The 14,798-nt window shown below is 34.5% G+C and overlaps 1 protein-coding gene across 1 annotated transcript in view; it reads left to right on the top strand.

The window, feature by feature from the left end:
- The window catches only part of LOC145242876 (uncharacterized), a 108,200-nt gene extending 94,453 nt beyond the window's left edge, over window positions 1–13,747 (top strand). The window contains exon 3 of the mRNA XM_080105988.1: window positions 5,711–13,747. Within this exon, the coding sequence (XP_079962114.1) occupies window positions 5,711–7,746 (2,036 nt within the window). The 3' untranslated portion in view covers window positions 7,747–13,747. The remainder of the gene's footprint in view (window positions 1–5,710) is intronic.
- Window positions 13,748–14,798: the final 1,051 nt, after the last annotated feature.

Raw genomic sequence — 14,798 nt, 5'->3', positions numbered from 1 at the left:
TGATCAGCAGTCTGCACTTTATCATACCAAATTCCATTCAGATAGTCTGGCTGAAGATTCTGGTTGTGTTTATTAGTATCTCTAGGTCCTTCTTGGTTTTTGCAAACAGTTTCAGGTCCTCGATGTACATTAGGTGGTTCATGTTTCCATCTGTATTAGTGAACTTGTATCTGGCTTGGTATTTTCTTAGTTTATTGTTCAGGGGCGCCATGGCAATGGTGAACAGTAGTGATGATAGGAAATCACCTTGGAAGATACTTCCTTATATTTTAATATCAGTTATATATCGTCCATATTATTATTATCATTATTATTGTTGTTGTCGTCGTCGTAGTAGTAGTAGTAGTAATAATAATAATAATAATAATAATAATAATAATAATAATAATAATAATGTTGTAACAGTAATAATTAAAATGTTCTTGGTGATTTTCCAGACAACAAAGCAAAAAATGGGTGAAAAAATAAATACACAACAAATAAATGTTACCAAAGGCAAGATAAGTTACTCTTATGCCTACTTGGATAAGTTTTTCGTGTTTTAACTCTCTTTAATTTTGTTTTTTTGTTTGTTTGTTTAAATTTTTACTTAATAATAAAAGGTAGTGTAGCCTGTCGCATTAGCACAAAAATAAAAATAAAAAAATACAAACAAAAAACTAGTGGTTTCATTAGAGCCATAGTCGAGCCTTGACAATCGCTCAAAAGTTAAAAATTAAACAAAATACCGGTAGAACCGTTACATTTTCGCGCGATTTGTGACATTTGTAGTATGTGTTTTGTGTTTCTAGGTGTGCTCACATCTAAGTAGAATAGTCGTCTTGTTTTTGTTAACATTATTTGTGTATTTATTTTTCAGTTTTGTTTTTTTGCTCTGTTGACTATTCTAAAAAAAATAAAATCACCCAAAATTATTCCCATTAATCCAAAACCCAACCCATTATTTTCCCACGTGCCCCCCCCCCCCCGGTCATATTATTATTAAAGTACCAAACCTTTGAGAAAAAAAAAAAAAAAAAAGGTCAGAAGTTCTTAGAATTGGGGACTTATCTAATATGCCACCGGTTTTTTGTCTCAGCATAAATAAATCACGATGTCTACCGTTTCTCGTACCTATCTCTTAGCAAGATTGGAACGTTAAAATATGACAGGTATTGTCGTTTATGCTAAGAAAAAAAAAAGCAAAATTACTTTGTCCTTGTGTTTAATTTTTGTCATCAATGTCATATTATTTCGCTTGTACGTTACTTTTAACTGATCCCTTTATTGTCATCTTCTGTGTTTCGTCTATGACCCTCCTCCTCGTCCCTTGTTTTTCTATCTCTCTGCCTGTTGTTTGCGTGTGACCAGAAAGAAAAGATTATTTTAAACTGCAATTCTGATAACGAAGAATTGAGTACTACTCGAAATTGTATATAAAATTTGGTAAATTTTTACGACCTGCCCCAAACACCCCCAACTTCCCAAAGTTAAGAACGGCTTTCGAAATAAACACCCCCGCCAACCTCGAAAGCCGTTCTTAACATGGGGAGGTTGAGGGTGGGGGGTTATTCCCAAAGCCGTTCTTAACATGGGGTGGTTGGGGTTGTTTATACTACGCTGGGGCAGGTCGTAAAAAGTACCTAAAATTTACTAAAAATAATAATAAACAATAAATAAATAAAATAATAAATAAAATACGATTCTTTCGCCGAGGATCGAACCTCTATCAGCTGGTTTGAAATTGGCTATGAAAAATCAAGCGTTACAAAATTAGGTATTTTTTTTTTAGATTAAGTCCACCTCCACAATTATCTTATAAATGACAACTTGTATATGTTTTCGACTATGCTGAATACGAAACTCGCATTGAATTTTTGCAGAAATAAGTATTTATCGAGGTATAAAAGATTGTATTATGCATTGTATTCTTTGGCGGCCATCTTTTTTACGCGTGTGCAGTGTCAGTCATAGATGAGTAGATTTGTTTATGTCGCGCGCACGCGCGTAAAAAAGATGGCCGCCAAAGAATACAATGCATAATACAACGTTTTATATCTCGATAACTACTTATTTCTGCAAACTTTCAATGCGATTTTCGTATTCAGCATAGTCGAAAACCGTTAAAAGTCATCATTTAAAAGAAAATTGTGAAGGTGGATCTAATCTGAAAATTTACTCAAAATTAAACGCAGTTTATTCTCTTTTATTTGTGGTACTTCTGCAGTTTACGGACCGTACTAATTTCAATTTTTACGGTAGCAGAATGCCCTTCTTTAATCCGACTACTAACCCTAAGTCTCGGTGGCAAGACGGAGAAAGATGCACGGGGGCCCACGCACGGGGCCGTAAAAACTCAATTTCCTCGAAAGAAAGTAATGAAATGCGAGTAATCTATTTCAATCTGAATAATTTAGGCGAAGAACAGAGTGTAGTATCTGTTCCAATACTACTTTTCTGTTCTCTCGGTCAATGAGAAAAAAAAAAAAAAAAAAAAACTTCTAGAACAAAGCAATTTTCTTCAAGTGCACCATTTCGAATTTGGGAACCTTCTAATCGAATTCGGAAACCATTCGCCATACAAATCTCTCTTCTAGATCATCAATCCGGACTTAGGGTTGGTGTTGGATTGTTGGTTGGACTGGTGGACGTTTTCCATATAATCGTCAGTCATTATGTCAGAATTATATTGTGTTTTCTGAAAATAAAATTAGTTTTTTTTTTTTACTTTCTTTCAGCATTCACCGTTTGAATTGACTTATATAGATTTTCGGGTATGCTGAAAACGAATATCACATTTAAATTTGGGGCAGACAAAGATACGGAAAAGTTATGTAAAAACAAAAAACAAATCTATAACAAATAAATGTGACCAAAGGCAAGATAAGTTACTTTTCGATCTAACTGAATACATTTTTATTAATGTAAAATGTTTATTCGGTTCTAAAAACAAGTAGTGTCGAGCGAGCGCTACACGAGAACAATAAAAAAAATGATCGCGATGTATCTTTATATCTTTGAAGTTTCGACAATGACTTAAAAATAAAAAAAAATCCTTCTAGAGCGAGGCAATTAAAAATTTTGTGCCAATCCATCATTCATCATTAAGGCCCATCATCACTTTTCTTCCTTGTAGGCCTCCGTATTAATAAAAGTGGGAGTATTATGATAATTTGAATTTTAAGAATTTTATTTGATATTTTGATTCATTATATACATAGCGTTTGCTTATGTTATTAAGGCGTAGGTTTCACATTTCGCGCGATAAATGTTTTCGTTGTTTATATATATATATATATATATATATATATATATATATATATATATATATATAAAATGAATTTCGCTTTAAAGCGACGATAATTCGTCTCCCATGATTGCTGTCTGTCTTTTCATTCATTCATATATATATATATATATATATATATATATATATATATATATATATATATATATATATATATATATATATATATATATAAATAAATAAAAAATGAATTTCGCTTTAAAGCGACGATAATTCGTCTCCCATGATTGCTGTCTGTCTTTCATTCATTCAACAAGGACTAAGAGGTAAAAACTACGGAATCCCAAAATGGATATAATATATTGTTTAAAACGGGCGGGGGGATTTATAAGTGATTTATATAGAATAAAATAAACGGGATTTCTTTACTTTTTAATCTTATAAATAATTATTTCAGTTAGGAATTAGTTCAAAACATTTGTTTTTTAAATAAGCATGTTGATAATGTCTTAATGTATGGTCGTGGTCGGTTGCTTATTGTTCCTAGGGAAATGAGTTTAGAATTGCTCCCAAAGAATTTATTTAATTAATTAAAATCACGGAATTCATATTACTGTACAAATATTCGAAAAAGTTGTCAAAAAATAAATATATAACAAATAAATGTTATCTATAGGAGGGAAATGTAGTGCATTCATTTCTCTCCTAATAATTACTTAAATAAACACAAGGCCAAACTTTTAACAAAACAATAACAAAGGGTTTATTTAGAAAAGGCGAGATTGTATCTCAGACTGGAGAGAAAGAAAGAAAGAATAAATGTCTGTTTCAAAGTGTCGTCTGCCATCAAACTGCAGTCCTCAACAAATAGCAGTGAGAGGAGTGAGTGAGAGAGGTCTGTATAGGTTGCTTGCTGACGTCCCTCTGGCGATAGCAGCTGAGATCCCAAAGGGCTAAAAAATAGTTCTTAAGGGAAGAGCTCAAATCAATGCGCCCTGCCAACTGATTGGTCAGTGCGGCCAAATCACTTTGGCACCGGGCATTGATCCGCTTATAGTACATAGTTTGTTAACTGCTATATATCAACGGCAAGATAAGTTATTTTTCTACCTAATTGGATATTTTTTAGTGTTTTTATTTAATGCAAGATGTTTATTCAGCTCGAAAAACATACAGTGTTTACCGATGTGTTGGAAAGTTAAAAATGGCAACCGACTCTCTCTGTTTGACATAATAAGTTTGGGAAAAGGAGTTAAAAATAAAAAAAAACTAGACAAAATATTGTTAGAAACTCGCTCAATATATGTTATCATGACATAGGCTGACATATATTCGGTGGGTTTTTAATAGTATTTTGTCTAGTTCTTTATTTTTAACTCCTTTTCCAAAACTTACCGCGTCAAAGAGAGTGTCGGTCGCCATTTTTAACTTTTCAATAAATCGGTAAACACTATGTTTTTCGAGCTGAATAAACATGTTACATTAAATAAAAACACTAAACAAATATCCAATTAGGTAGAAAAGTAACTTATCTTGCCTTTGATAACATTTATTTGTTATGTATTTATTTTTTGACAACTTCTTCGAATCTGTGTACAGTAATACAAACCCAAATCAGGTTTTAGATTAAAAAATTAAAAAATAAAACTAAAAACAGTAAGTTGTGGTAAGTTTAATTGTACATGTGAAACGCAGAAGAAAAAATACTTGACAGGGTAGAGGTGGGAAGATGTCTTATATATAATATTAAATGAATTCAGGATTAAAAAATTAAAAAAAGGCTGATTTTTTTTTTTTTTTTTGCTTTGGCTCGATTTTATTCCCCTTTTCCAAGGCTCTCTCTCTCTCTCTCTCTCTCTCTCTCTCTCTCTCTCTCTCTCTCTCTCGTTGTATTACTTCATTCAATTTTCCCCCTTTCTAGAAATGTCAGTATTATCATACTTCAAACGTTTCATGAAAAATTGACTTCCTGTTTCCTTTCTTCCATATGAACACTTGGGTCTTTTTCTTAATGTTTTTCCTTGTTCACTTTTTTTTGGAAAAAAAAAAGAAAAAAAAAAAGACAAATGTTTCAGAATTTAAGTCAGGAATCAATTTCGTATATAAATTTGAACCTGCATTACTTACGTTTTTGGACAGTTAACCATTTCTTTTTCCTTGCTATATGAGATACACTACAATACATTTTTTGGAGTAAGGCTACTTTTTCAGATGATTAGTATAGTGTAATATTTTTTGGGTTGCAGGGAGGGGGTCGCCTCTAAGACTTAGGGTTAGTAATAGGTTAGTAATGTCAAGGAAAGGTTTTAAGCCGTACTTTATATATAAAATATGCAAAATAAAAACTGTAGTTTTCTGTCATTCGAATATAAATTAAACAACAAGAATTAAATTGTTTGCTTTTGTTTATTTTGTTGTTAATTAAAAAGATTATTTTTAATGTTTTTGCAGTTCTTTCCATATGGACATGTACAGCTATTTTCTGATCGAAAAATCTGCAGAAAATGAATCCACTATCCGAACGTCAAACGTCATCACCGCAGACGTTAGCATCCACGTCACCAAGCCAACAGGCAACCTCATCGTTTGAGTTGCTGTCGTCTCTCGACCTTTCCAAGACTCTTCATCGACCCGTAGAGCCACGGCCAAATTGCTGTGACATCTGCGGGCGCTACTTCAACCGTTATGACAACTTAGAACGGCACCGGCGTACCCACCTCAATGAGAAGCTGTTTGACTGTGAAGAATGTGGGAAGAGTTTTTCGCAAAAGTCTCACCTCAAAGAACACAGAACTGTACATTCAGGGGAGCATCCCTTTAAGTGTCAAATTTGTGAGCATGCCTTTTCCAGAAAAGGTAATTTGTCAAGACACATGAAAACCCATGAAGGGCGATCCACACTGCCGCCTTCTTCATTAGTCACTCCAACAGCAACACTACTGAGTAAAGTGACGCCCAGCAGCAGTGGCAATATCCTTGGTCCATCCTTGGAAGTCCAAGACCCAGAAGACACAGATGCTTTGGTTGAGGATACTGATTCGTTAGGTGCGGACAACAGAAACAAGTCCATCATATCTGCATTTTCTCGTCACCATCGGAGACAGCATGGCGACAATAACCTGGATATCAATTCGGATAATCCGTTTGGGTGCAAGGCATGCTGGAGGGCCTTCTCGCAAGCCTCCAATATCAACCGTAACAAAGTCCATGAACGGATACACATCGCTCTCAAGCCGTACAAATGTGACCTCTGCCCGAAATCGTTTTCACAAAGGTCACACCTGAAAGTGCATCGCAGAATCCACACGGGCGAGAAGCCTTTCGCATGTCCGAATTGTCCATTTACGTTTTCCCGCAGTGACCACCTTGACCGACACATGCATACTCATCAGGGAGAAAAACGGTACCATGATCTTGGGAGTGGTAACAATGGTAGCAGCTCAAGCAATAGTGACCAGGACGCACAAGGCGCTCAAAATCTTAACATAAATAATGACGGACAGTCAACAACCACTAAATCCGTATCGAACGGCTGCAGCTGTTCCTGTAAACATAATCATGGAAGTAGTATTACTAATACTGACATCAATAGCCGCAGTAAAAATAGCAATAATGCTTCTAACAATGATAATCAAAGATTTCCTACCGAAGAAGACGACGACGAGGAGGAGAGCAGTAGTGATGATGAATGCAAGACCGATAAGCTTCTCGACTGTTCTCTCTGCTGGAAAGCGTTCTCCAAGAGGTCCCACGAATCGATGCATAAGAAGATCCATCATGCGGTGCTCCCCTTCAAGTGTAACGTTTGCGGCAAAGCCTTTCCCCTAAATGGGAGCCTCATCCGGCACAAGCGGACCCACATGGGGGAGAAACGATTCCGGTGTGACATCTGCAGCAAGACCTTCTCCCAGATGTCGCATGTCAAAGTTCATCAGCTGATTCACGGCGGGAATCGCCCTTATAAATGTGACGACTGTGGCTATGCTTTCCGACGACCAGATCACCTCCTTCGGCATAAACAGGCAAACGCTGGCAAAAAGAGACTCAGCTGTCGCCCCCATCACGCTGGGAATTCACCAAATAGCAACAACAAATCAAAAGAAGCTTCCTATGAACAACATGCCACACAAGCAAACCCTCATCGGGTCAGTCGTGCAATGCCAGAAGATGCTCATACGAGACTGATAAAACAACAGCTCGGAAATCCGAGTGATCAACCTTTAAATTTGGTAGGAACAGTTCCTCTGAATTTACATTCTTCACCAGTGGATATGCCCTATTACAACCCTGTTTCCCTTGCTAGCACTTTGGTTAAGGTTCCGCTGGAACAAGCAAATATTTCACACCCAACAACCAGTCTGCCCCTTGGGATCAGTCATCATCACGCAAATCTATCTCATCACGCTTCATTTTCTCATCCCAGTGTCGCGCACAGTTCTGGCCTTTCCCAGCATCTGAACATCCCCCTTCATCCTAATGTGGCCCACTCTGTTAATGTTCCTCATCATCCAAGTTTCTGATTCAAATTTCAGTTTTTTTGTAAGACGAGATGCCTTCAATAAGTTCCCAGACTTTTTTCATATAGGCACTTTTAATGATAGTACACACATGAAACTCTAGTCCCCTTTAAAGTAATCTCCTCCAGCTGCAATGCACTTGTTGTACGGTTCCAACAACTTCTGGAACTCTCCATGGAAGTCCTCTTGTATGTCCTTGTCAATGACCCTCATCACAGCCTCTTTCATCTCCTCAATTGTCTCATAACAACAGCTTCTAAAGTTTTCTTTGAGCTTAAGGAATAACCAAAAGTTACAAGGAGTAAGGTCTGAATTATAGGGAGGGTGAGGAACTGTCTTGATGCCCATCTTGGTCAAATAAGCTGATCTTCTCTGAGAACACTTGGGACAAACTTTGCGCAAATCATCCGTATCTTCAGTTCCTCTTGAATACTTGTGTGGTCAGTTCCCACACTGACGTCAAACTATGCACTTGTCTCTATAGATACACAACGGTCCTTATCTATGAAATTCTTTATTTGGCCAATCAACTTTCGTGTTCTAACTTCCTTACCCCACCCACACCTCCTATCATCCCTCACACTCCTTGCCTTCCTCAAATTTCTTATGCCACTCAAAAACTGATGCTCGATTCATGCAAGATGGTTCAAAATTACACTGAAGCATTCCATACGTTTCTGTGGCATTTTTTATAAGTTTAAAACATAATTTTATTGTATATCGTTCTTCTAATGTGTCATTACGTCTAGATTGCATTTTGGAAATTCACCAGTTGTGACAATCATTAGTAAGGTGTATTCCATTTCTTGCTATAGCTGTTCATTTGAACCTGAAATCATAAAAATTGGTCCGTCATTTCATAATATGTACAGCAGTAATATACTGAATTTACAAGAGTCTATGACAATGTTAAATGCCTTTACAAAAAAAGTCTGGAAACTTATTTAAGACACCATGTATGTTAAAGAGCCTTTAGTGTGTATAAGGACATAATCTCCTGTTTGATAATTCAAATATTTCAGATTTTCATTAAATTTCATTAATTAGACACCAATTAAGTTAAGATTTCCTGTTTTTCAGTTTCTTCTTAAGATCCCTTAAGCTTAAGCCTTAAATTTTATGCATTTTTCTGAGAATCAAAATCATGTAATCAATTTTGATCAAAATTTGAATAAGGATTCTAGGCATAAGGTTTAGCATCATTATATTATTTTGTAGTAGGAGGTAAATGTGGTTCAAGACTATTCAACTTATGGAATTAATGTTACGGGCGCTTCTATATAATTATTTATGGACACATGTTTCGCTGCTGCCATGACGCATCAGCGTGGCTGGCTATAACATTACCATTAAAGCTGAAATTATTGTAAAGACGTAAACTAATCAAAAACATTTATAAGTAATAAAAGCATCACATATTTCTGAAAGTATCTTCGTAGCTTAGTGGTAGAGCATATGACTTCAATCCCGTGGTTAAGGTTTCAAATCCTCGCATCGTCAGCCATGCTGATGAGATACAATTTAATAAAAATTTCTATAAACAAAAATTTGGATTTCTTATTATTAACCCCCTTGTTGGAGTACTATTTCTGCCTGTTCTTAGAATCTGGTCCATCCAAATTTAGATTACCCCCCCCCCCCAGCCCCAGCCTCCCAAAATGCTTAATATTTCATATGTATCGACTGCATCATATCAGTCAAAGATAATAATTTATTTCATCTGCCCACCAGAATCCTCTGATCCAAATGAACATTCAATTACTAGTGAAGGAACGATTCCAATACTCTCCCCGATTCTGATACAATTACCGATTCCAATTCTTTACAAATCTCTATTTAACTATAAAGTTGTTATTTTTTAACGATTACCATAATAACCCATGTTAGATGTGCAGATATTTTCTCGAGCGTAAAACTACACGTGTGAGGAATGATTTATTGATTTTTGTTTTACACGAATCGATTTTCATTATTTGATCATTATTATCAGTAGTAGAAGATTTTGCTTTAAATAAAATCAAATAAAAAAAGCAAAATCAAAGATTCGTTTTTGACATCGAAAAATAAGCACAATTTTTTCCGATTCTGATACCCCAAAAAGTCCGGATTTTTCAGATTCCCGATTCCGATTAATCGTCTGAACACTATTAATTACACTCCTGGAAAAGACGATATCAACGTTTATATATGGGTTTTGAAAAACGTACACCTCCAGTCTTCGATGGAAAAAGCCTTTATTTATTTTTAACAATGTTCACGTTTAATAGTTGTTAGGTATTTTCTTTTTTTTTTAACTCTTTAACTTATCGCACCGATGATAGCTTCTCCTGCTACAGATTAAAGAATCCAAAATTCAGGATTTCCCCACATCGGAAAAACTAAACACATCAGATTACTTTCCAACAATAGAGAAATTCATGCTTTGTGCCTCGGTGTGGCTAAGGTTTTTAACTCAGTCACACCGAGACACAACAGAGTCTTACATTCTACATTTAATTACATTACATTCTTGTAATTACATTACATGTAATTACATTACATTTTTTTTTTTTTTTTTTACATAGACGTCACCACTTATCAAGGCTGATAGGCTACTCAAGGATAAGGGTTAAAGAGTGTAGAGTAGTCAAAAGGACAATATAGTAATCGATAGTAATGGAAGTTCGGTAAATTTGTTAACTTAAGTGGAACGGCTCATCAGAAACTTGTTCACGTTGGACTTGAAGACAACCATATTATAGAAAGCTGGAAAGCAGGAAAACGGAAGACAATTCCACAGGCGTGCAGTTCTAAGAAAGAAGCTTTGATCATGGAATCTATGTTTAGGTTTAGGTACAGATAAAGAGTGGGGAAAATTATTGATAATGTTTTCAGCTAGTCTAGTGTTTCTTGTGAAAGTTTGGCGAGGGGGGACCATAGATTGAAGCTCAGTCGAACACTTTCCATGAAAATAACGATAAAGCAGAGTCTAAACCATTCTTGTAATGACCTTTTTTTCCTGTTGATTGTGGTATAATGGTAGTACTGTGCAGTTCTAGGAGGTCCATTCTTCCAGGCTTTGCCTTCTCACTTTGGGAAGGAGGTTAATTTATTGTAATGCCCCGAGGCACCCCTATGAGGGAATTTCAGCGGGGCTGACCAAGCATTTTTTGCAGGTCAGATTTCTCCTCTTTGGAGGCACTGACTTTCCAATCCCACTTTCTGAATCTTGTCATACTGTGTGAGAGAAATAGATACTCATTGAAAAACATACCTCATTTTCCACAGCTTCAAACTATCACTAACGGAGAACATCTTTGATTCAGTCAAAAAATTTGAATGGAGAATCTTTGTTTTATCTTAACAATGCAGACATTGGTTTTGGATAAAAGGGACAGCTTCAGAACACATAAGATCTCACCCAGAAAAAAGGTCTGTGAAATTATTAGAAACAACAATTTTTGAAGTGGATTAAAAGGATTTCATTCAAAAATTGCAATAACATTTTCAAATCCACACTGAAAAAAATATATTCGGAACATCTCTTACCTTGGTAAAAAACGACAAAATCTAGAAACATATACGTTCTGCTTTTCAAAATACTAAAAAATACTTGTAAAGTCTCTAACACACAGCACAAACAATAATTAATAACAACACAGCAAAATTTGCCACTAAAAATGGAGGATAAAGTAGGTATATATATATATATATATATAGATAGATAGATAGATAGATAGATAGATAGATAAAATAGTCCAGAATGACCTCGCATATTAAAAAACAAAAATAGATCTGCCTGATGCACTCAAGAAAATGAAAAAAAAAAAAACAAATACAACAATACAAAAAAATATAACAAATAAAGTAGAATCTACCCACCTTTACACTTCTAACATACTGAAAGTGAGTTTTTTTTAAATTTCAGAATTCCAATATTAACTTTAATAACATGGTTGACCACATTAGGCCAAAAGTTTTGAGGTATAAGTTATTTTGAAAAAGACCCCCAAAAAACTTTTAAATAGTTTCAGAAAGTTAAAAGTGTATAGGTTGAGAGAAAATACAATTTTAATGTGTTGTCTAAAAGTAATTTTGGTTCTTGTCCAGAGTTACTCCTATGTAAGAAAACAAAAATAAAGAAAAATCTGCATAATGTACCTACCCAAAACAAAAATATCATATTCTAAAAATTATGTTAATTGATGAAGTAGTTTTATTTTTATAAAGAAAATCATTTTAAAGCGATTAATGGGAATTTGTAGGCATTACAACATAAATCTCACAAGTTTAAATTATTGAGTTATGTCCCTTGTCTTGATCAGTTTATATGATTTTTGGAATACAGTATTTTTTTTTTTTTTTATATAGAGGAAATTCTGAATAAGAACTAGTGTTGGAATGATGAATTGGAATCGGAAATCTAAAAAATCCAAACTTTTTGGGGTATCGGAATTGGTATTGAAAAAAATTACTGCTTATTTTCCAATGTTAAAAACGATTCATTTAATTGTAATTCTTTTGGTTTTATTTTGTTAAAAACTTAATTTTCCATCATTGCTACTAAAGATAAAATGATAAATATTTATTCATTTTACATTGCCAATGAAATTAAAATTTATAGCTCACGCCAGAAGTGTATGATTTACGTTTGTGAAAATACATGCGTATAGTACATGCGTTTTGATGGTAATCTGAAAAAAAATAGTTACAAACAAGTCTACAACTGCATGTTCAGAGATTTTAAAAGAATCGGAATCAGTAATTGTATCGGAATCAAGAATTTAAAACAGAATCGGTAATAGTATCAGAATTGGAAATAATATTGGAATCGTCCCATCACTAACAAGAACTAAAAAATATTTATAACCTAATTGATGAAAGACCATAAGAAAAACTTCATGAACAGCAAATAAACTAGACTAATCAACCAGCATCAGATTGCAAATCTTCTAGAGCAGGGATCTCCAAAGTTTTCTAATGGAGGGCCATATTGCTGACTTTTTAAAGCTATGCAGGCCAAAATAAAATAAAAAATTATCTGTGCTTAAACCTAAATGTATATTCTATGAACAAAGCTTCTTTCTTAGAACTTCATGCCTATGGAACTCTGTTCCATTTTCCTGCTTTCCAACTGACTACAATATGGTCGTCTTCAAGCCCAACATGAACAAGTTCTTGATGAGCCATCTCTTTTAGTAATCCCACTTACCCAATTCCCGCTACTAATGATTACTATGACATTTTCCCATTGACTATTGTACACTCATTAACCCTTATCCTTGAGTGGCCTCCGAGCCTTGATAAGTGGTGACTCCTTTGTAAAAAAAAGAAAAAGAAAATGACTTGAAATGTTTTGCTTATTAGTTTTGCTTTTTAGTGAAATTGGTTCTCCAAAACCTCATTGTTTTAATCATTTTCTGAACAAAAAGAAAAAACGTTATACTATTTTCACACATTTCCATGTAAAAATTTTTTCTTGGATATTTTCTGGTTTTCCATACGAACTCCACAGGCCAGATTAAAGAGTTTGCAGACCCCTGCTCTAGAGAAAACACCTAGCTTTTACAGAGGTTAGGGTTTAAAGATCCATTTCCGTAATGATCCCATAGTAGTAGGACCTATGAAAAGAACTGAAGTAATTTTTTTACAGTTTTGTAAAACTTTCTAACACGCCATACTTTCTCTATTCAGACTGAGAGTTGTCCTCGTGCAGAGGCGAGTAAATACTCATGCGTATAATCTCTCGTTTATCAATTTATTTATTGATCAATGAATTGTTTTATTTGATATTTGAATTTTTATCTCCTCAAATCAGTTTTCCTTCCAAAACACTTTTTTTTATTTCTCGCTTTACCCGGTGTTGTTTTTTTTTTTTTTTTATTTTAATCATTTTCTGAATAAAAAGAAAAAAACCGATATTGTATTTTTCTTTTTTTTCATTAAAAGGAATGATTGTAAGCATAAGAAAATCATTGTATCAACAATCACATGTTTATAAATAAACAGTAAACAATAAAGTTTATCACGATTCTGATTTTTTTTAATGATGATTGATTGTTTGTATAATTTGAATTCTTTGGACTACTGTTCTCACTTTGAGTGTTATTTTCACAACAACAAATATGTGTATATATATATATATATATATATATATATATATATATAATTACTTCCACAGCCTAAAGAACACCGCAGCCCACAAGAGCCATGCCAGCCAACGAACCGGAAGTCTAAGACTCAAGTTTCACCCTCATTTGGGCTCATCAGTCAGACATATCCGCACCTGGGATTTGAAACCTGAGCATCCTGCGTGCGAGGCAAGCACTCTACCAACTGAGCAAACACTCTGCACACAAGAAATTCTATTAATCAACACAGATCAAGCAAACCACGACGAAATCAAGCTGTGGAATAGATCTCGACAAGGGGCGTGGTCATCCAACCAGCTGACCCCCAAGCCGATGTCTCACAAGTAGAGATTTTGAACTCAAAAGGCCGACGCCATCCAGCAGAGCTAACCTAACGAGCCATTTTTGTTATAGAATTTTCAGAATGTGAGAGATTATATATAATTATTTCTTTGGGCTGTGGAAATAATTTCTGATTCGTTGGCTGGCGTGGCTCTTGTGGGCTGCGGTGTTCTTTGGGCTGTGGAAATAATTATATATAATCTCTCACTTTCTGAAAATATATATATATATATATATATATATATATATATATATATATATATATATATATATATGTATATATATATAAATCCAGGCTTGAGATATTCAAAAGTAGGAACTAATGAACTCAACGAGGTTGTTAGATAGTACTCGATAACAAGAGCAAAATATTTTTTTATTATCTATTCGAAGGTAAACAGTTACATTTGGTCACTACGAACAGCCATCTGTTTCAGTCAATAAGACTTTGTCAGGCAATCCTGAACCATTTGACATTATAGAAAAAAAGTGAGCTCTTCAAAAAAAAAAAAGACTATGAAATACGGCTTCTCCATTTTTATTCTTCTTTTTTAGAGAGCTCGCAACTTATGGTCTTTTTTTGAAGAGCTCAATTTTTTTTTT

This window comes from Euprymna scolopes, chromosome 21, assembly GCF_053919585.1.
Source record: "Euprymna scolopes isolate OS-2025 chromosome 21, ASM5391958v1, whole genome shotgun sequence".
In the NCBI taxonomy this organism is placed as follows: Eukaryota; Metazoa; Mollusca; class Cephalopoda; order Sepiida; family Sepiolidae; genus Euprymna; species Euprymna scolopes.
The sequence above is the reverse complement of the archived record's forward strand: the minus strand, read 5'-3'. Positions and strand labels throughout refer to the sequence as shown.